The sequence below is a fragment of the Colias croceus genome, chromosome 6, assembly GCF_905220415.1.
Source record: "Colias croceus chromosome 6, ilColCroc2.1".
Lineage (NCBI taxonomy): Eukaryota > Metazoa > Arthropoda > Insecta > Lepidoptera > Pieridae > Colias > Colias croceus.
The window spans coordinates 5,288,051-5,310,260 of record NC_059542.1 but is presented as its reverse complement, the minus strand read 5'-3'; the positions used below and the strand labels follow the sequence as shown (position 1 = coordinate 5,310,260).

The following is a 22,210-nucleotide window of genomic DNA, read 5'->3' as shown; positions in this document are numbered from 1 at the left end:
TACTGCCACAGAACAATAAAAACTAATAGAAGTGCTTGACACGAGGGCCACGCCCACATCACACTTCTATTAGTTTTTATTGTTCTGTGATTACTGCATATTATTTAGATGTGCTATTTACTAAATAGTTTTGATATCGGTCATATATATAGTATATGTTAACACATTATAAATTATATAAATTTATATCAATACCTACTACAACCTAGTATTAGTTAATAGTTTTAGTAATACATATTAGTAAATACCTTTCAAAATCTATTAAATGTATTTTTAGCAAGACGTAGGTACCTAGTCATTTAGTCATTTTTTCACTATACTGCCCTGATAACAAAGAATGCAGTAATCGACATTTTTGGGATTTTTACTTTTTGCAAGAAATGGGATCCCAAGGGGTTTATTAACATGAAAAAAAAAATAATTTCATAAAAAAGTACCCGGAAGTATGTTTTTTAGCTAACGATTTTTGCAGTACTTACATGAAAACTATATCAATGATAAGAAAAAGCGCCGTATTAAACATGTGCTAAAAAATAATGCAGTTCTTGTTAAGATACCCTAAAACAAAGTGCAGTAATAGCCATTACTGTAGCATTTTATTCTAGTGTCTGTAGACCAATTGCTACGTCAAAACGCAGTTCTCCACATTACTGCATTTGTGTGTAGTAAAAGCACAGGTAAAAGTTCGCGAGATCGTAACCGTACGATACAGTGCTCTGTGCTGCGTTTTGTTGAAGCAAATCTCTGCGTCGTCGTCGTTCGGTGAAGTGAGACGTGCGGCACGTGTGCTGCTCCTGCGCGCTGTTTGTTTTTTAAGTCATGTACATGTCAGTTTAACTGATGTTAAAATAAATGTTGTCCTAATAAAACTTAATTTTCTTCTACAAATTGTTTAATTTTAATATCCCCGCAGTAGGTTTCAACCGTAGAGCATTTTTTTTAAATCTGTGTAAAAGTGAGAAGATATTATGTGTACATCTACTTAGCCCCGGACATTAAAAACCTGTATCAAATACTAAAAAATAACGCAGTAATCAACATGCGCTAGAACATAATGCAGTAATGAGCGCAAGTACTGTATTTAGACTTAGTGTCCTGTGATTTTCACATGGCCTGATGCTAAACCTCAACGCAATAATACGCATTATTTTTATATTGCTTATGACAATAAAACAATTTATTGTATGTATCTTTACTTACAGGAAATTACAACAATCATATTACAAATATATTTGAACGGATGGCAATATTATTTTAGGATATTACAGTGTAATAAGAAAAAGAAAAGAAAATGTGAACAAAGATTGTATCACTTAAATAAATTTATCATAGGTACTACATGAACTTTTATAAATAGTTATAGTAGTAGTGAAAAAATGACTAAATGACTAGGTACGTCTTGCTAAAAATACATTTAATAGATTTTGAAAGGTATTGTAGGGTCTTGTTATGTGCGGGTGTAATAAAAGATGAATAACTACGCAAAAGGTTATATTTCGTTAAATTACATATATATATTCGTATGTAATTAATATTCGACCTAATGCGACCCACCCGCGTCCCGACAAGACCGTGACTGTCCTTATACATAGTTACTATACTCTTTGACTGTCCGTGCATAGCGCACGAACTGTTTATATATGAGTTACCGTGTGAACTTTCTTTGGGCTACACTTGAAATTCGATAACTCATAAATTGGCTTGTCGTCGCTACAGTATTTACTAATATGTATTACTAAAACTATTAACTAATACTAGGTTCTAGTAGGTATTGATATAAATTTATATAATTTATAATGTGTTAACATATACTATAATATAAATGACCGATATCAAAACTTTTTAGTAAATAGCACATCTAAATAATATGCAGTAATCACAGAACAATAAAAACTAATAGAAGTGTGATGTGGGCGTGGCCCACGTGTCAAGCACTTCTATTAGTTTTTATTGTTCTGTGGCAGTAATTAATGATATAAAATCTTTTTTACATTTTACTTTTCTTTTTTAGAAGTTTTTATTTTTAATGTGTATGTACAATATTGATGTACAACTATGATCTATCATTTGAATTTTTTTTTATTATACCTTTTTTATCAACTGGCAATTTAGTTTAGTTTTCTCTAAAAATTTCTGGCAACACTCATGATGATATCGGAACGATTTTATCGGACAATGTGAAAGGGCAAATTGTATCCGCGGATATCGGCTATCAGCGTCCGATATCCGATATCGGATCGGATAATGTGAAAACGCTCTAAGCCGGATCAAACTGATGGACTGAACTGAGGCCAGACTGAGCGTGTAACCCATAGAGTATTGGAAAGTGTAACCTATGAATTACGATTTACAAAAACAAAGTTATTATTCTGTGGTTTGGAGAATTTCTTATTGTATTTTTGCAGTTAGGCACAACCCAATACTTGTATGTAGGTTTTCGTATTTTTCTAGTGAGGAATGATGTTCCATAACGATTTATGAACAATAATTATAAGAAACGAATAACGATATTGAATCCTTATTGAATCAAAGAAACTTCTAAAACCACTCTAATACTAATTGTTCAACTTCAACTGTTTTCTTGACTTGATTTGTTTGTTGTCATGAACTGTGACGTCACACGAAGCGCGCCAAATCACCGCGTCGTTTGAGTTTTTTTTTTTTAATTACATATATACTTCTAATTACTTTTTGGTTGTGAATTTTTTCTCCCATAAATTGTTGTAAACTATCGTATAAAAAATAAATCATGTATGTATATTTCCATATATTCCCTATTTGAAACGAGAGTATAAGCCCCGAAAGGAGTCTCGTAGACACTTACTTGCTCTGTGGTAGCTCTGTCGTCTGTCAAAACAAGGTCAAAGCCGCCCAAGAAGCATAACCTATCTTAATACACTGGAGATTGCACTATGCACCAACTTGCCAAGTTAGGTGTGAAAGGGACAAAAAACAACCAGGCGTCATTCAAGGTCATACCTTCCCGTGACAAGTGAACTGAGTGCAATCTCCAGTGTATATAGATATAAGCTTCTTGAAGCCGCCTAATATAATGTTGCTAGTATTCTTCCATTTAAACCAAAATTAATATAAATAATATGGAAACGGTTAATACCGCTTCATGGTTATTTATTTTATACAAGAGTATCGAAAAGATAGAAAACAATAATCGCAGCATTTCTCTTTTATGAATATAGGTTATCTCTGTTATTTAACACCCCTAATACTGCTATGTGAAGTTTGTAAGATTCCACGAATTTAGCATTTATTGGGTATTTCAATGCAATACTTCGTTTCACCAAATTTGATGGTCGCTCCAAATCCAATATTACATTAATCTGATATTCATTTTTGGGAAAAAAATTGGGAATGACCTAAAAAAAATTCCCAATTTCCACCTATATCCTCCCAATTCCCATACATACAAAAAAGGAATTTTGTATTTTCCAATTTCTGTATCTGGCAACATCATATTTACACTCTCAACTTCTCAAGTCTCTGACTAATATATAGTTATAGGTCTACCAGAATCTGATGGCATATTTTTATTTAAGAAATAAAAGATTTTCATGTGGCAACTTATTTGACAACTATCAATTTGGTTGTCAAATTATTTGTCTTTTTTGCAGTTGATGAATAATTTTTAGGATTTTGTCTAAAAAATCTTCGAAAATGTCGAAAATGCCGCTGCGATCACAAGCGAGATGTGTTGTTTATATTGTTGATAAGAAAACATTAGATGAAGAAGGGTCCAACACATCACAATTTTCAAATTTGAAGATTTTATTGGTAAATTGGACTTACCCATTTTGATACTTTAAATTAAAAAAAATATTATATGTAGGTAACTATAATATTGTTTGTTGATTAGAATATAATTTTATGAAAACTTATTACAGGAGTTTCCAATACGGCTATTCTTCAAGTCAAAGCTGTCCAAGTCAATTTTATAATGTGTATCTATTAATACTTACGAAAATAAACATAGTTTTATTTTATTTTTATTTTATTTAATAAAAAAATATAAGCAGTTTTGATCTACATTATCATTATATCGATATTTTCACATGCCATACTGGTAATAAATATACAAATAAAGGTATGTGTAAATAATAATATGTATTACCTGTATACTGTATAAAAGTAATATGTATAATTGTACCTATATTATACATGTAAGTATGTACCTACCTACATAATATTAAGTGGATATCTCATTATTAAGTACAGTATTGTCCACTTAAGTAATGTGACTAATGATATTGAGGACAAAATAAAAAATAAGCAGTATCAAGATCGTTCAGTCCATTTTCCCTAGGGTTGCACACTCAAAATTTTGATTTCCCTAATTGCCATCAGATTCTGGTTTACCTATATCTGTGTTCTCAAGTCTCACCACCAAAGAGTATAATTGATATAAAGCAAAGAGTAGAGTAATACATACGATATAAAGGGTCACCACTCACCAAAAGGTGTTTGTTTTTGTTTTTGTTCCGGGATTTCTGTCTACTGATTACATATGTGACTAGATAAATTAAAAAGATGAATATAAAATAGTTAATACAATACAATTCACGTTTTCATGTGTTTACTAAAATGACTTTATCCGAGTACAGTAAATTAAAACAACAAGTTGTATACAATGTGGGAACCTGCGAGAAACACGATCGAATACTCAACCAGATAAAAAGCCTTTACAAAGACGATATCGATTCTAGTAGAAGATTCGAACAAATAAACACAATTGGGCAATTACTCCGAATTTTAGAAATAAGAGAAGTTTTATCAGAAGATAATATTTCACCATTAAAAGAAATAGCTTGGTTGATACAAAGCAATGATTTGCTAAAAAGTATTAGTGAATATGAATTATCACATGTTCCTAGAACGTATATGAATTATTATGGTGAGTTTGTTCATATTATCTACTAATGTTCTCTAATTTTCTAAAAACCTGTGCACTATAGATTTACTATTGCAATGTTTCACTCTATAGGTACTTCTTTTGCTCAGTAAAAATATGACCATATAAACACAAAATTAAAACAAACATTTTCTTATTTTCTCTATGTATTACATGAATAAAGAAGAGAAAATACTTTATACTTATTTTATCTATAATTTTCACTACTGATTTTTAACTAATAGGTGATTTTTGTTATAAACAGAGAAGCAGTTCATTAAATAATATCTAAACTTCTTGTCTATTTCTCAGCAACTACTAACCACAATGTATCAAAATCAGAATCCATAGACAGTATACCAAAAGGTCATCCATACGGAAATATAAGTGCAAGGAAAAAGGCAAGAATAAATGAAACAATAGTTGAAGAAATTGGAACATACTGGAGAGATCTTGCCAGAAACTTGAAAATACAAGAAAAAAGAATTGATGAAATTGATACTCGAAATAACACATTGGCTGAAAAAGCCATACAATTACTTAAAATATATGAACATAAGGCAGATCCACAAAGGGGATTTTATGCGCTCTGTGATGCTTTGGAAAAAGCAAGGAGAAAAGACTTGAGTAAAACATTACAGGAAATAATGGTTATGAACATTTAAGTCATTTGTTGAGACAATAATAACATGTTACAATATAAAAAATTTATTTTTTTTAACATAAAAAAATTTATAATAAAAACTTAATAATAACAGGAATGTTAGAATGGAACATTTTCATAATATATTCTTTAATTTTTATAACAGCTTTTTCTTTTTATAAAAACAACAGCAATACAACTCATGATCATGATATAAATGGAATGTAAAATATTCCAAACAAATGCCTCATTTGATTGCACAAGTTCTGTATATGAAGTGATATATTATAATCCTATTATGACACTCAAATATTCGAGAATACATTCCATGAATCTTAAGATATCTTAATCATTATTCAAATAACAAGAAGAGCAAAAAGAAACCCAGCTCTTTGTTCTATACATAACAATACAGCCAAGCCTCTTCAAGTTTTCTTTTCAATAAAACTGGAATAAAAATTAACATCCAGTAAAAACATTTCTTACCTACATGATTAACTTTGAATACAAACTTGATATTCAATCAAATAGCTATTTTCCATGCTAATCACATAAAACTTATGAGTAATATATAAAACATAACATTTCATAAAAACATATAAAAGTGGCACTTATAAAGTACGCTATTTATGCTTTTGAAGTCTTGTTTTGTGTTGCGGCCCAAGTGTAAGCGTTTTGGAAGAGATGTAGCCACGGTGAAGCGTTGCTAGCCGGGTTGACAGTAGTAACACTTCTAGCTTGTGGTGCTGGGCATTGCCAACGTAATACACAGCGTTCGGGATGAGGCATCATCGCCACGTGGCGACCATCGGGCGATTTCACTCCGGCTATGCCGACTAGAAGAAAATGTAAATTAAAATTGTATGTTTGAAAGGATTTTTTTGTTTGAAATCATGGGCGTAGCCACGGTGGGGCAGGGTGGGGCACTTGCCCCACTCTAGCTTTAACCTGGAAGGTAGGTAGATACCAAACCAAATCTAAAAATTGAAGTAAGTACCTACTAACTCTTTTGACTGACTAACACCTAACAAGTGTCATACGCCCAGCGACCAAACGGCTGAAGATTTTTGGGTCTATTTCGTAGTGTGGTAGGTGAACTATTGTTCAAAAATTATTCAAAACACCTAATAAGATGTGTAAAACACCTTATTAGGTGTGCGCATCAATGCCTTCGCGAGTGCCTTTGCGAATGCCTTCGCGAATGCCTACGGAAATGCCGGCGGTACAGCCGCCGGCATTTGAAGACCTGGATATAACTTTGGGTACATACCTACTTGGTACATACAGTTGCTAGTTACATATTATTTTTTATTGTTGCCCCACCTTGAGCCCATGGCTAGCTACGCCCATGTTTGAAATGGATAACAATCAAAGCTAATTTTTTTTCTATTCATACTTAACATTATTCCTGATTAATTTTGAGTAAAAATCTTGAGGTAATTAAAGAACAATTTCATAAAATATCTAAACTTTGTGTTTATGAAATACAGAAATATCTCATAATTAAAATTAGATATAATAAACCAACTTTTCGTGAGATTTGATAATTTATTGATAAAGGGGAATATAAGAATATTTAATCTTATTATATATAAAATTCTCGTGTCACAATGTTAGTCTGCATACTCCTCCGAAACGGCTTGACCGATTCTCATGAAATTTTCTGTGCATATCGGGTAAGTCTGAGAATCGGCCAACATCTATTTTTCATATGTACCACGGGCAAAGCCGGGGCGGACCGCTAGTAATTTTATAAAAAATTCAAATATTTTATCATTATTTGAAAGAAAGTGAATAATAAAAAGCCAAAGCCTTTTGCACTGCTAAAACATATAACATACTTGGACTGCCATTAGGATTCATTGGGTAGACTTCCGTAGGTGTTCCTTCATCGTCCACATATTGCATAGCGACTTGTCTATTCTTATGCAATTGGTCCATCACAGGGTTAGATAAAGTAAATCTCCCTTCACCGTGCGCTACCCACACGCCAAGCACACTGCCGCCCATTCCTTTGAACCAAACATCTTGCTTGGTCGTGTCCTCGGTAATTTTCACTGCACTCCAGCGACATTCGAATCTATGATAGAATTATTTTTTTTAACTTTAATAACTTGATTTTTTTCAATATCATAAATATTATAGTCGAGCCATTTTAATAGGCAACATTTGACGTCTATCAATTTTATCTTCGAAGAGAGGTAACCTGCTTAAAAACATCGATTAAAGTGAATTAATCGATACGGATTTGTAACATTTGTCAATCGAATTTATTAATTTATGATGATTTTTATTCACAAGTAATCAATGCATTCGATTCTAGATGTCAGATTTCGATTTTTAGAGTAACGTCTCTGGTATTTAAAAAGAAAAAAGGTTTATTGACGCAAAATTGTAGCGACGTCAGTTCTTCAATTCAGAAATTGTTTAATATGTTTAGTATGGTTTATCAGTAAAATGAAATCTTAAAATTTCTTGTATCGGTCATTATTATTATAAATATGTAATCGTAATTGAAAAAAGTTAAGCAAATGTGCAGTTCTAACAAAACGAAATATCATTTTATTCTATGTCGTTGTTACTAGGTTACGTTGTTGAATTTTGTTGAACTGTCAAATGTTGCCTATTAAAATGGCTCTACTATAAATATAGAACAAAATTAATTCTGTAAATTAGTTTTAAACGGCCGAGAACCACATTACAAATACAAACGGCATTAAATTTTCTATTACACATTATTTTAATGCTTGATTAGTAGTAAAAGGTGTTTCGATTAAGCATTTTTGAAAGCTTAATAAATCATGTACCTCTCAGATAAATTATGATCGAGGAATATTTGCGTCTTGCGCAGGGCCGTGTTGTTTTGTTCCGGATCGATCCAGCCCAAGAGTGCCATCAATTGGCAACCGTTGCACACGCCCAGCGAAAACGTATCCTTTCTGTTCTTGAAGTGCAAGAACTGATTGTATAGCGCTTCAGAGAAGAGGATACCGGCGGCCCAGCCTTTGGCGGAACCCAGTGTGTCTATAGACAGAAAAACAATGTTAGATTTTTTTTCTTAAGTAATTAACTTAGAAAACTACAGAAATATAATAAATTTGTTGTGTATAAAGTATACACACCAGTAATATACTTAAAGAGAAGTTATATTTAAATATGGACAGTTTACACCTACGAATAACAATTGAAAAAGAGGGTAGATTGCAGTATTTTCAAAAACAATAAAATACATAAAAATTTAATTAAAAATAAACATGGAATTTTGTCTTTTCGTAGGTAATAAAATTCTATTGATTTGATTGATTAAATAAACTAATAGTATTTACTTACCAGCATAACTGAATCCACCGGGGAACACCAATCCTTGGAATGCATCAAGTGTAATCTTCTTCGATTGCAAATCGCTCATAGTAACATCGAAAACTTCAAAGTTCGCCATCATGAGAGACGCAATCATTTCACGGTCACCGTTTGTACCTATACAAATAAAATTAAATTAATGCAAGAAATATAGAAATAACTTTTTATTATATTTACATATATTCATGTAATAGACGTGTGTGGCACTACATATATTCAGCGTATACCGCTACTGTTTACAGCAACACTGATTTTCAGTAAATATGTTAGAAATATTTCTCAAGATATGATATTTTTAGAGATGATAAATATTAAATACCTTCTTCACGGAGAACTGCAACTTTCACAGACTTAGTTTTGACAACCGCCGCTGAGGGGTCGAACGAGACACTGTATGTTACCCCCTTACGTTTTTCCAAACCTAGATATAGAAACAATTACAAACTATAATTTTTGTAAAATATTTTATGTGTTTTTAGTAGCATAAATATTAATTCTACTAGTAAAATTGAAACTGAATACATAGATATTACATTACTCACCATTATAATACATTAATACATTTAAATACGTTATTTCATGCGACAGATGATGTAAAAAATTATATCTTACCATCCCATTCTTGTTTTATACATTCAGAGTTAGCTTGCAAGCATTCCAATTGGTAGCTAGTCTCCTCCCACATTCTAAACACATTGATTAGTTTGGAATCCAGAACCTTCTGCCCATTCACTTTAACAATCACCTACAAAAATTATAACATTACGTATTAAGGATAACAAATAATTAAACATTAAACTGGTTAATAAGTTAAACTGCTGACTTATTGTATACTAAAATCAATCAATGTGATTTTTGACATCACTTCTTGTACTAGTGACCAAAACTATGCAACAAATAGTATTTCAGGCAATACACAAAAATTTTTACTACATTAGATATATTTGATCCATTATTAACTTACCTCAGATTGCATGCCATATTTCCCAGCTTTACCAATCGCTTTAGCACTAACACCACTCTTGTTATATTCATTCAAGACGTATTGAACATCATTCTGGTCAACTTCAAGTACAATACCAAGTTCTTCACTAAACAGTGCGTTGATAAGTGGTACTTTAGCATCTACTTGTAAATCTAATTCCAAACCACGGATACCACCGATACCCATCTCCAAAACTGTTGTTATAAAACCTCCTTCGCTAATGTCGTGACCGGATAGAAGTTTCTTTTCTAAAAAAAAATAAAGATTTCACAAATCAATTACCTATTTTAATCAAGGGAATACTTTTCCTCGTTTTCACAATGTTTCGCAAAATACATTAAAAATTCCATGTTATACAATACCTTTGAGAAGTTTCTGTGTTACTTTGAACAACGATTTCAATACTTTAGGATTGTCCAAGTCTGGTGGATTGTCTCCCAGTTGCTTATAGCATTGTGCCAAAGCTGAACCGCCAATTCTAAAAGCAAACAACATATTATTATGTAATTGCTTTTAAATATTTTTTGTCAATAATTATAATAATGATTAACGACTATCTATTTTTGAACCCAGCAAAACCCATACCTTTATTGATAAATAATAATAATTTAAAACTGTATACTATTAAAAAAACTTAAGTCTGTATTTATTATTACTATTTATTTTATCAAATAATAATCACCTATACTGTCCTGCAGAAGCGGGAACGTGAACCAACACTGAACCTTCCTTAATAAGAGCAGGTTCTATCTTCACTGTGATATCGGGGCAAGGAGCATATGTGGATATAACCAATGTTCCTGGTGATTGGACTGAAAATAAAAAAAAGTATTAGTAATTGACAGATATTTCTAATAATTCGTAATTTGCAAAAAAAAATGCCACCAAAATTTCATATAAAATTCCATCACAGCAAATAATTATTTTAATATGTTTATAATATTACCTGTATCACTTTATAAATTTATAAAGAATAGAAAAAAATCGATCACGAGGGACTCGAACCCGCATCCTTTCGCGCCATTCCGGGGCGGATGCCTGACCAACTCGGCCACTCGTGACCCGCCAGAGCGATCGAATTTATTCTACTCTTTCAGTTTTATGTGTCTACCGCGCGCCATCTATTGATCACTTTAGTTGAGCGATACAACTATTAAAACGCTCCTATATCAATAATTACCTGTTTTCCCCTCCACACTAGCGCACATAGATAACGAATCCTTTCCGCCATCGACGGCCACTCCCAACTCCGCCATAGCGACAGTGAGCGCCTTACAAGCTATCACTAGTGCTCCACCCTGTGTTCCCGTTTTACCCGGCCACATCCAGTTTCCGGAACACTTTACATCTTCCAAGTCTGATATACCCGCGAATACCTATATAAAAAAAAACATTAATGTACTATAGACAGTTATAATAAATCTCCACCTGTTAAAAGATAGTAATATTCAAATTCTACAGTATAAAACTCTGCCTGTATAACTCACTCGTAGGCAGAGTTTTTCAATATTATACAATTATATAATAAATTGTATTATTTATTTCATCGTAACTTTGAGTCAAAATTATTGAACGTAAATGGTAAAAAAGGGTTTTCGAATTGAATTTTTTCTTCAGATGTAATATTCATTAGATAATAACCAATTACCATTATTATTTAATCCTATTTCTATTAATCATAGAAGATTCCATTTATGATAGCTGCATAAAACTTATTTCCTTACCAAATTAGTGAGAGCTTCTCCAAGCGAAAGTCGGGCACCAGCGGCGGGATCCAACAATCCCTTTATGTTCTGAGTGCCGATAGACGTTGCTGAGCCAACAAGTTCGTTATACGATAAGGCGATAATCGCATAGTCGGATAGGGGTGTGTGAAGCGGCCCTACACACTGTTGTTGCGCTATTAGACCAGTAACACAACGATCAACCTGAGAAATATTAAATTCGTCAATAATATAAGAAGAAAATATGAGATATAGGTATCAACAATGTAAGTGTAATGTAAAATCTTTAGAATTTGCAAATTACAAAATAATAAAACTGTAAATATGTAAACGTATTACCTAATATAATAAACTCACCTTGTTGGTTAAATAGCGCTTACTGGCAACATTAACAAGCCTCAACACTCTATTTAGTGCTTTTTCTACTGTGATATCATTTGGCAAGGAAAGAGGCAGTTTTGTTCTCTTCTCAGATTGCAAGTTGAATGTTTTTCTTGGCATGTTGCCTGTAAATAGATTTATTCGTTATAGAAGCCAGGCCAGGTATTCATTTTTTTTAGTCATCATAGGAAATAAAGGCAAATATTATAAGTATCGACTATTGATATTGAATATAAAGTTTAAATTTTATTGACTTAATGTGTAACTAAATAAAATTATCAAATAGGCGCATCATTAAATAAAACAATTAAAAAACAATGAAAAAAATTATATCCCTTATAATATGTATACAAATGTTGCAGATTTCTTATAACCAAGTTTAAAAAATACATACCTAAAACGGCTTCCAAGTGTAAATCATACGGCATTTTGGAAGCAATGTCTGGTTTCTGTCTGTTAGATCTCTGTATATAGGCGTCATTATAGGAATCTTCTACAAGGCTCATGTAACCGTCACCAGTCACTTCACCAACAAACGACACTGGGCATCTCTCACGACGGCATATTTCTACAATAAATTAGAAATGTTTTTTCCATTAAAAAAAAATTGGTTGTTTGTAAAGTAGGTTTACGATCGAGATGTTTACGTGATAACATAATGCAGTCTTGGCTGCGCTCGAGATGAGACGGGATATCGGTCCGTCTCTCTCTCGTTATACCTGCGATCGCGCTCGTGAGGTTTTGGTGTGACACAAGTTTCTGAACATGTCACCCGACTAAAACGATTTTTTTAGACGAAAGCATTTAATTATTTCTTTATTTAAAGAAAGTTGATTAACAAATTGACTTATTCTTACAATAAGTAAGTACAATAAGTAATATTTACCTCATTTACCGGTCCTTTAATTGACATCAGTTAGCAATAAAACATAAAATTAATACAATGTTACACTGTACTTTCATCAAATCACTTTTTGTTACATATTATTTAAATCCTTTTGTCAGACATAATAAAGATTAAATTCACAAAAAATAACACTTAATAACTGACCTTCAAGTATATTCCTATTTTCCTTCTTACACAGTAAAGCGTCGTTTTCTTGGTACTCAGCACCCCACAGCTCTAGCGTGGTGATAGTGGGATCACCCAATTGGAACTCTTTGGTGAAAACCACAGCACCTTCCGGTTCCACTAACTCCTTCAACACATTACCGTTACCGCCTGCACCTTGATCGTGGATCGCTGGAATATTTAGAAAGAGTCAATATTCTATGTTTCGTTGTTTATTAAAGTTTAGGACAAACTGACGAAAGATTATACGAATTCCAAACCGTAGTTCTCAAAATGAATGCTTAATACATTTTAAATTTATAACATAATAAAAAATAAGTTTGTCGGAGCGCTCGGGGCCTCGCGCCCCGAGCACTCCGACTAGCACTTTTCCGGGTTTTATTTTCTATAGTTATGAGTTGTAGCAGTATAAAAATGTTTTAATAAGATCGACACTGATAAATACTGAAAATGCAATTAATGGCTTACTAATATCGGTTGTCTGTAAAGAGTGTACTGATAACATTAAATAGTTTTAGAAAGAAACTTACATTCAACAGGATTAATATCAGCTTCAAGACATCCTCTCACAACTCTATTGAGACGATTTCCCATCTCAGCATCGCCTTGAAAGAAAATATAATATTATTTTAGGGCACACTTATGTAATCATAATTAGTAAGCTTTACTCTCAATGAGCATTAACATTGAATAATAAGTAATCACAGAAAAATTACCGCCTGATGTAAGAAATATTGGGCTATTAAATTTTCCTAATATATATTAGTATGACCTACGATCTCCCGCTTGGTCACACTCAATATTGACTAGATACTAAAAACTTTGTTTTAAATTATTATCTTTCTATAAATTACCTCTTTGCACAGCACCAAAGTCCAAAGCGTGATCTCTGGAATCACCACCCTGTACAGCCACGGAAGAAGCGGCCCCACCTCCTACTCCGATACGATATACTGGACCCCCCACTTTTACTAATAACATGCCTGCACGAAAAAAAAAACATTTCATTTAATTATGCGATAATTGCATTTTTGCTACATTTTAATTTGATTATATTAAATCATATTGGTAATACTTTAAAGATTTCGATAAAAATAATATTCAACCGAAACATTCGGCCCGTAGCTGTTGAGATACTAAAGTTCGAAAAAACAATCGTACAAACTCTTCAGTTTTATAACATGAGTAACTAAAGAACTAAAACTTTTTTTTAATTAGTTCAGGAACACGCGCTTGAAACTTCTATCGCATTATTTAAATTATTAATAATTAATTTAAAATTAAAAATTGTTTACCTTTCTCCGGCTTATTCTTCTTGATCATATTGTGAGGCATGTAACCAATACCACCACTGAACATTATGGGTTTTATGAACTCTTCGCGAATATTGTCACCATTTTCCAATCCATATGACTGAACAAATCCTACGAAAATAAAAATATATTAAGCATCTGATAGAAATGATTTAATTCAAAAAACTATTAAAATTATGTTTACTTAGATACATTTTGTATTTAATAAAATTTTCGTCGTCTATCGTTTCACAAAAGCCAATCTATCTATTCAACCAAATAAATTTAATTTCTATTAGTTTATTGTATTTACCTGAATCATCTATACTTTATTGACATAATAATATAGGTATGTAAATACCTGATACAAGTGGTTCTCCGAACTTATTTCCATAGTCAGAAGCTCCATTACTCGCCTCTATAATAATTTGCAGAGGGCTAGCAAAGTTGTTGGGATATTTCCAGTCCTTTTCTTCCCAAGGTAAGTCATAGCCTAGTTTCATAAAATTATAACGTTAAATTATGTAAGCACATGAAATTCATGAATGTGTGTAGGTAGATAGACATATGATACATAAAAAAATGTGTGCGTGACGCGTGTACTAGTGTACACGCGTGAGAAGTGAAACTTCTGCATGACCTTATTTTTCAAAAAATAATTACCTACTTTATGGTAAGAAAAAGATGGCGCATAACGGAAAAAAGTCACGCGTAACGAAAAAATGTTACACTAAATTTTTTTCCAACTCCGATAAAGAAGTTTCACTTCAAAAACTATAATTTACCATTGTACTTTTAAATATGTATAAACAACCTTTTAAGATAACATCTTACTTACTTATGTATAACGGTAGGTACTTATTAAAATTTATGAACCCACTCAATATTTTATCAAAAACAAGTAATTGTCGTAAATTTGATGAAATAATTTGTTGTTATGAATAAGTTGTTTTTATGCAAACATAATAACATGTCGTCATAATGATAATCATAATATTAATAGATAATATCGGTATTTAGATCACAGCGCCATATTGCGTCATTGAGATTGGAAACTGGAAAGGGAGTAATTTTAGGGTTCCGTACCGAAAGGTTAAAACGGGCCGTATTACTGAGACTTCGATTTATGTCTGTCTGTCCATCCGACTTTCACCAGGCTGTGTATCTCATGAACCGTCAAAGTTAAACATTTGAAATTTTGAGAATATAAAAATATATACCTAAATCTATTTTCAATTACTATGTGGAAGAAAAACGGATTTGAATGTCATTAAAATATCCAGCTCTCATTGAAGATAGTGTCAGTATATTAAAAGCCTAAAGTTGGAGGAATATGAAATTTTGATAAAAATCTAAGATGTATCCATACATGCTTTGCATGCATGTATTTCTCTCCTAATTTCACAATTTGCATAATAATTATTGTACAGTATTTCTCACCTGGAATCAACAAGTTGCCCACACTATATCCAGCAGTACCCGCTACTGTATGCCCTCCACGGCCCACACCTTGTACATCCCTTATTCTGCCCCCCGTACCCGTCGTCGCCCCACTGAACGGGGCCACCGCAGTGGGCATGTTATGAGTCTCAGCTGTGAATATTATATCTGACTCGGTTTGTTCAGATATCACTTGTGAAGGAACCTTTACATCACTTGGCCGCAATTTTGTGTGTTTGAAACCTTTTATTGCACTAAAATTAAAAACATATAAGTACAAATGAACATGTACAATAAACTTAAAGCTTTTTTATATAGCAAGAGGATAACGAAATCTATTTTTATGTTTAAAAATCAAATTGAATTGTTTAACAATACAAAACTTTAATATAGTCACTCTATTGAACTCTTATTGAACTCTATTAGAAATGTAGTAGTTAACTATTTGTCAATTAAAAGTTAGATCATTTTATCTCCAATAGTTTAGAACAAACTAAGTCACAGATCTTAATAATATACATATATCAAAATAAATTTAAACAGTTCACACCATAAAATCCTTCTTTTTTTAATGAAAGTCAAAGATAGTTTCATAAAATTACCTGCTGTTATCCCCAAATTTGATTACATTATTGTCATTTGAAAACTTTTGTGTTGATGCAACCATATCAATTAAAGACTCATTGATTTCTTGGCCATCTAATATCATTTTACCCTAAAAGATTAAGATTTTTTGTTACTATGCAAGTAGATAACACAGTTACAGTTCTACAAAATTATTAATAGTAAGATGTTATCAATAAGCAATAAAAAGGTAGGTAGTTAAAAATAATACATATTTATCTTATGAAAAACTATTCCATTTACTGTAGTGGGTATTACATCAGTAATTTTGATAAGCAATGGCAGTTTATTGTAAACAAGTTCAAAATTTTGTTACTTATAACAGACAAGTACTATCATAAATTAACAATATGATATAAACTAACATTTATTCCACTTTATATCATTACTAGCGGTCTGCCCTGGCTTCGCTCATTGTACATGTTTACGTTTTCTCTACATAAGAACCATCCTTGGACTTCTACAAACATTTAAAAAAAAGAATTATCAAAATCGGTTCAGCCGTGATGCCGTGACAATGCAAAACGGGTTTCATTTTTTTATATAAATATAGATAAACATTAATCAATTATTACTTTCTTTTGTTTAGTCATTTCCCAGTTTCATTTGTTTATATATAGTTTAAATTTAACTCATAAATCTTACCTTGAAAAACCAATGTCTCGAATGTTCACTATTGCTCTGGGCAAGGTCAAATAATTCAACACTAGTTGGATCTCTCTTTAGCTTATTAACAAATAAGTCCATATAGAATTGCATGTCCCAAGTATCAAACGCCAAACCTACATTGAATTGAGATAAATAGGCAATTATTCAATGCAAAAATTTAACATTAGACAACCTTATATTATAACAATTAGAAAACTATATTTCAGTTTTCCGTTCAAGGTAGTAGGTATAAATCACAATATTCGATTTTTAAGTTAATTAATTTACAATGTTTAAGGAAATGCGTAACTGTAACTTGTATTGGAAATAATTTCATGTAATTTGCATATTTTTAATTAGTGCAATTAAATACCTAGTTTTTGGTTCACTTTTTCCATTGCTGGCATTCCTTCTTTTTGGAGAGGCACAACATACCATGGTTCCAAGTCTTTTGGTAAACCTTCATTAAAACTATAACGTGGAAGATTTTCCTTGGTGTAAATACACTGTGTCATCCTGTCGTGTAATGGTGCAGCCAACTCTTCAAATAAACTTTTGCTGACAGTTTTAGCATTATTGAAAGTGATGATATATCTGGTAGACACTTCAAGTCTGATAACATCACGTAGACCAACACTTTCACAAATTTGTACAGAGTTACTTGAGTCGGCTGTTGAGAAATTAAATCTATAACAAAACATTAAGTACATAATAATTATATAGCTTACAACAATCTGAAGTTTTACAGCAGTCTTAATAATACAACTATCAAAACAAGAAAATGTACAGTTTAAAACCATGTTATTAACTTCAGAGTTTTATTAATTGGATGAATGGATTGCATACTATTAAAAGTAGCTGAATGATTGGGTCCACTGTATGCATTGTACAGCAGTACGACTTTTTTATGTTGAATTACCTACTACTTATATGTACTTATTTGCTTTGGTAAAACAGTCAATGTGATATTATTGGAAATATAGAAAGGAAAACAATATTGCGCCAAAAACTTAATATTGTGGCATGATACAAGTTGCATTTCGAGTTAGATAGTAATCAAGTAATATTTTATTACAAAACGTTTAATTAATGGAGTAAAAACTAATTTAATTCAAGAAAAAATATATTAAATTAAAACTAAAAAATAAAAGTATTACCTTGGTCCTATTTCGATAATAATTTGATTATCATCAATGAATTTATAGATTGATTCGTTCTTTAAAGAATGCGGTTGTAAGGGAGAGCTAAGTAACCATTGCAAAATTTTTATTTGGTTGATATTCAGAAAGTCGCATCCTTCCGCGAGTTCCACATGATAGCAAATTTCAGTGGATAAATTCAAAACATCATTATCTACTTGTCGCAATTTATCCAATATATCTTTAGTTTTATGCGCACTAAACGCTTCACACGTGAAAAATCGTATAATACACATCTTGTATTTAGCACGACTACTTCCTACTGAGATTCCAAATTTACTAACTCGACACTCGTCACTCGACCGACCACGGACCAGTGTGCCTAGTGCGAGTTTTCATCGAGTACGAAACGTTACTATCGCGTTTTCGTCACAGCCGAATTAGTATGGGAAATCGAACAGCGCCCCTAGCGGACGTATGGGGAAGCTTTGATTCCCCATACAAATTTCGCTGTGACGCAGACGCGATAGTAACGTTTCGTACTCGATGAAAACTCGCACTAGGCACACAGTCTGTCCGCACTCCGCAGTCCGCCTGTCTAGACTTGGTCTAGACTAGCTAGGTTAATTGCTCTTAGAGACTAGCCTTTTGACAATTGACAGCTCAACCGTCAACGAATGATACGAAGTGATGTCCAAAAGATTATCGATTGCTTAGATTAAACACCTACGGCTAGATTATATTATACTAGCATTCCGCCCGCGGCTTCGCCCGCGTTTAAAAAAACCCGCATAGTTCCCGTTCCTGTGGGATTTCCGGGATATACATATATGTTTATCCAAGTTACCCTCTATATATGTATACTAAATTTCAATGTAATCTTCAGTAGTATTTGCGTGAAAGAGTGAGTAGGTACATCCATCCTCACAAACTTTCGCATTTATTATAAGTATTACATTTCCCAACGTGTAGAATCAACAAAGCTAAAAACAGTGTAATATTTATGGCTATTAAAATATTATATAATATTAAATAATACATCATTTATTTTGATAAGGGTTAATACCAAGGTACAAATAAAGAGCTTTTTGTAGCGGTGGTATTTTAATTTCTTTTTTTCAATAAAAAAACGCTTATTGTGACATGACTGTAATAGTTAGAGATATGCTGCCGCTGATTTTTTGTAGACAATGGTGTGTTCTAAAAAAATGTAGTATATCATTTTGTTCTATCATCAACAGTTTTCGCAGCGCACGCGATGTAAGGTAGTTTTTTGATATTTTTTTCACACCTTGGATTACGTTATCGTAATTTTAGTAAGGATGCCTATTTTTTTTGAAAATGAAATATAGCCTATGTCACTCAGAAATGATGTAGCTTTCCAACAGTGAAAGAATTTTTCAAATCTGCCAAGTAGTTTCGGAGCCTATTCAATTCATACAAACAAACAAACAAAAAATCAAACCTTTCCTCTTTATAATATTTGTATAGATGTATAGACAACTAGCCTGCGACATATCAATATCTTAAATGTTTTACATTTCCGATAGCTATTTAGGAAATGTATAGATTTCCTAGGAAATGTGTATAAAATAATTTATTTCACACATTTCCGTACGATTTTAGGAATTATGTAGGGTAACGGGTACTGAGGTTTAACATGCAATTATTATGGTTCGCTGACTAATTATCAAAAATAAAATTTACCAAATAATGCCCCCATTATTTATGGGCAACACTAAATGGTAGTTATGAATTTTAATAACTCGTAACACGGAGAAAAAAAATCTTTTCTGTCATGGTTCCGAGCGCAACAACTTTATCGTGATTTTTTAACAAATTTTTCTAATACTGGGTAAGTTTGTAAGTTGTTTTTCTTTGTTACTAGATTAATAAATGATTGGTGTGTTGTTTGTACTTGTTAATGAGTTATTATATTACAGTTTTAAAGCAAAATTTGTCATAAAAATCTGTTGATTATTGAGTTCTTGGGGTGCCAATGACGGGGTGCAAATGAGTACAGTTTTTTGGCACGGGGGCCAATGAATAGATAACGGTTTAACAATTATCCATGTTAGATTTTGGACTTTTTATGACGTGCATTAAAAGTTCTATTCATAAAAAGCCATATTATGGTGATAGTGAGTCTGCATCCAAATTTTGGCAGGGCCAATTATTGTACTTTTAAGGCGATTGGCAGGGCCAATCATTATACTCGTATGGTGCCAATAATTATACCTACTTTTAATGAGGAGTAGTAGTGATGTGCTAACGTTCATGTGATTTATTAGGTAAATAATTATAATAACAATAACAGGCCTGATAGAAAGTAACATTGCCTCCTACGCAGAAGGTCCTGGATTTGATTTCTTCGTAACAAAATCATGTTGTGTCTAAGGTGCTAAAACATGTAGGTATAACAATATGTAATTAAAAAAAGGTATTTAATTTAGGTAGTAAACACAATGTTGGATGGTGCTATGTGAATTAAGCCAGATTTTTTTATTATTATTCAATTCAACAAAGATATTCAAGATAAATCATTTTACATCTTGCATTTTTTTCAATCTATATTAGGAAGAGCGAGAACGTATGAGAGGCGGATCAATCACGAAGCGAGCGGACGCCCATTTTCAATTCGATTCTTTAATCTGCATGGCTTATAACAGTTAATAGATACCTAGCTACTATTTGTTGCAGCATTTTATTATTGCAAGCCTATTCCCAACACTATTTGTTCTCCGTCGTATTGATTGGCATACCACGTGTATAATTATTGGCAGTGCCAGTCATTGTACCTTTCATTATGTTAATCACTATACCACCGAGTGCCAATAATAGTGCCCTGGGGACTTTTTCAATATTTGTTTAATTTTATCATGTAATGTCTTATTAATAGAGCTTAATTTTGATTCGAAATGGTTCCTAATATATTTTACAATCAAATGCCATAAAGTGTAGGTCACTAGTATAAACGGTTGATTTTACACAAGCGTTAAAAGTCAGTAAATTGCTTTTTTAATTTTGCAATATTATTAATAATAATTAATTATTGACAGTTTTCCCCATCACCCAGGAGGTAGAGCCTGGAAGCGCGTTTTTTTTACATTGAAAAGCAGGGCTGAAATGTTCTGCTGTGTGCTTCCATTGTTCTAGAGTCTGGGAAAAGAGCCAATAGCCGATATATTATGTATAGTTAGTACTGAAAAATAGTACTCACTTCAGGGCGCTGTAAATCCTTAGTTATTGACGTAATGAAAAAATGTTGTATATAAAAGTTGTTCCTCAAAAAACAATCTACAAAAATGGTCTGATATCATTTCTTCGTAAAATGATAAAAAAAAGTTTTATTGAAAAATATAAATAGCTCTAATTTCTGAACATTTTCTCTTATAACTTTTTTATTTATTGTTCTACGACAAAAAGTTACTGGACCAAAATTGTAGAGAATTTAATTTGCAACAAATAATGTTTACAATTGTTTTTTATCAGATTAATCTTATTAATAGTCTAAGAGATATTTCGTAAAAACCATTTCAACCGCTATTTTCAAGATGGCGGCCGTGGGACACGGGTGGCGACCCCACAAACTTGGTTTTAGCTTCACACTGACCCCCCCTACACATCAAAAAAATAAAATTGCGTCCTCTAAAAAACACAAGGTTAGGCCAAAAAAATGTAACATTTCAATGGACTATTTATGAAACCACGGTAAAAGTGAAACTAAAATTATCGTATTTGTACGATAATTATCGTACGTATAGTGCGTCACGCGACATGCGCTACACAGACCAAAAAGTTTGAGACGATGTAATAAAAGTTTCACTTTAAAAATCGCTCTCAGTCCGTTTGGTTCTTACAATTTAGACAACGACGCTATTACAAAGGCGTATTGGGCGTAATTACGTTACGTAAGATGATAACATTAATGTTAAAGTTTATCATCATTATTTTACTGACGATAAGCCAAATAAGTAACTCATTATAAATGAAATAATA

The 22,210-nt window shown here is 32.2% G+C and overlaps 2 protein-coding genes across 2 annotated transcripts; one reads left to right on the top strand and one right to left on the bottom strand.

Moving 5' to 3' along the window:
- Positions 1-4,452: 4,452 nt before the first annotated feature.
- Positions 4,453-5,709, top strand: LOC123692916 (fas-associated death domain protein). Its single transcript, XM_045637785.1, has 2 exons — positions 4,453-4,906; positions 5,216-5,709. The coding sequence occupies exons 1-2, from the start codon at positions 4,597-4,599 to the stop codon at positions 5,566-5,568; spliced, it is 663 nt and encodes a 220-aa protein (XP_045493741.1). The 5' UTR covers positions 4,453-4,596; the 3' UTR covers positions 5,569-5,709.
- LOC123692915 (phosphoribosylformylglycinamidine synthase) lies at positions 5,596-18,580 on the bottom strand. The gene is made up of 23 exons (XM_045637784.1): positions 18,230-18,580; positions 17,446-17,759; positions 17,070-17,206; positions 16,403-16,515; positions 15,801-16,054; positions 14,722-14,853; positions 14,364-14,492; positions 13,923-14,051; positions 13,599-13,673; positions 13,048-13,239; positions 12,391-12,564; positions 11,973-12,121; positions 11,616-11,819; positions 11,072-11,267; positions 10,574-10,703; positions 10,254-10,369; positions 9,871-10,139; positions 9,519-9,651; positions 9,226-9,327; positions 8,877-9,023; positions 8,354-8,570; positions 7,388-7,626; positions 5,596-6,382 (listed from the first exon to the last, which is right to left on the bottom strand). Exons 1-23 carry the CDS (start codon positions 18,505-18,507, stop codon positions 6,174-6,176), a joined length of 4,038 nt encoding a protein of 1,345 aa, XP_045493740.1. The 5' UTR covers positions 18,508-18,580; the 3' UTR covers positions 5,596-6,173.
- Between the last annotated feature and the right edge of the window lie 3,630 nt (positions 18,581-22,210).

What these genes read in the sequence shown, in the direction of transcription:
- LOC123692915 (XM_045637784.1), bottom strand. Translation starts at nt 18,507, where the DNA reads ATGTGTATTATACGATTTTTCACGTGTGAAGCGTTTAGTGCGCATAAA. An exon ending in GGGCAACTTGTTGATTCCAG is followed by an intron (nt 14,854 to 15,800) that starts GTGAGAAATACT and finishes TTATGAAACTAG; the next exon opens with GCTATGACTTACCTTGGGAA. An exon ending in GAATCCTAATGGCAGTCCAA is followed by an intron (nt 6,383 to 7,387) that starts GTATGTTATATG and finishes ATTTTCTTCTAG; the next exon opens with TCGGCATAGCCGGAGTGAAA.
- LOC123692916 (XM_045637785.1), top strand. Translation starts at nt 4,597, where the DNA reads ATGACTTTATCCGAGTACAGTAAATTAAAACAACAAGTTGTATACAAT. An exon ending in AACGTATATGAATTATTATG is followed by an intron (nt 4,907 to 5,215) that starts GTGAGTTTGTTC and finishes TCTATTTCTCAG; the next exon opens with CAACTACTAACCACAATGTA.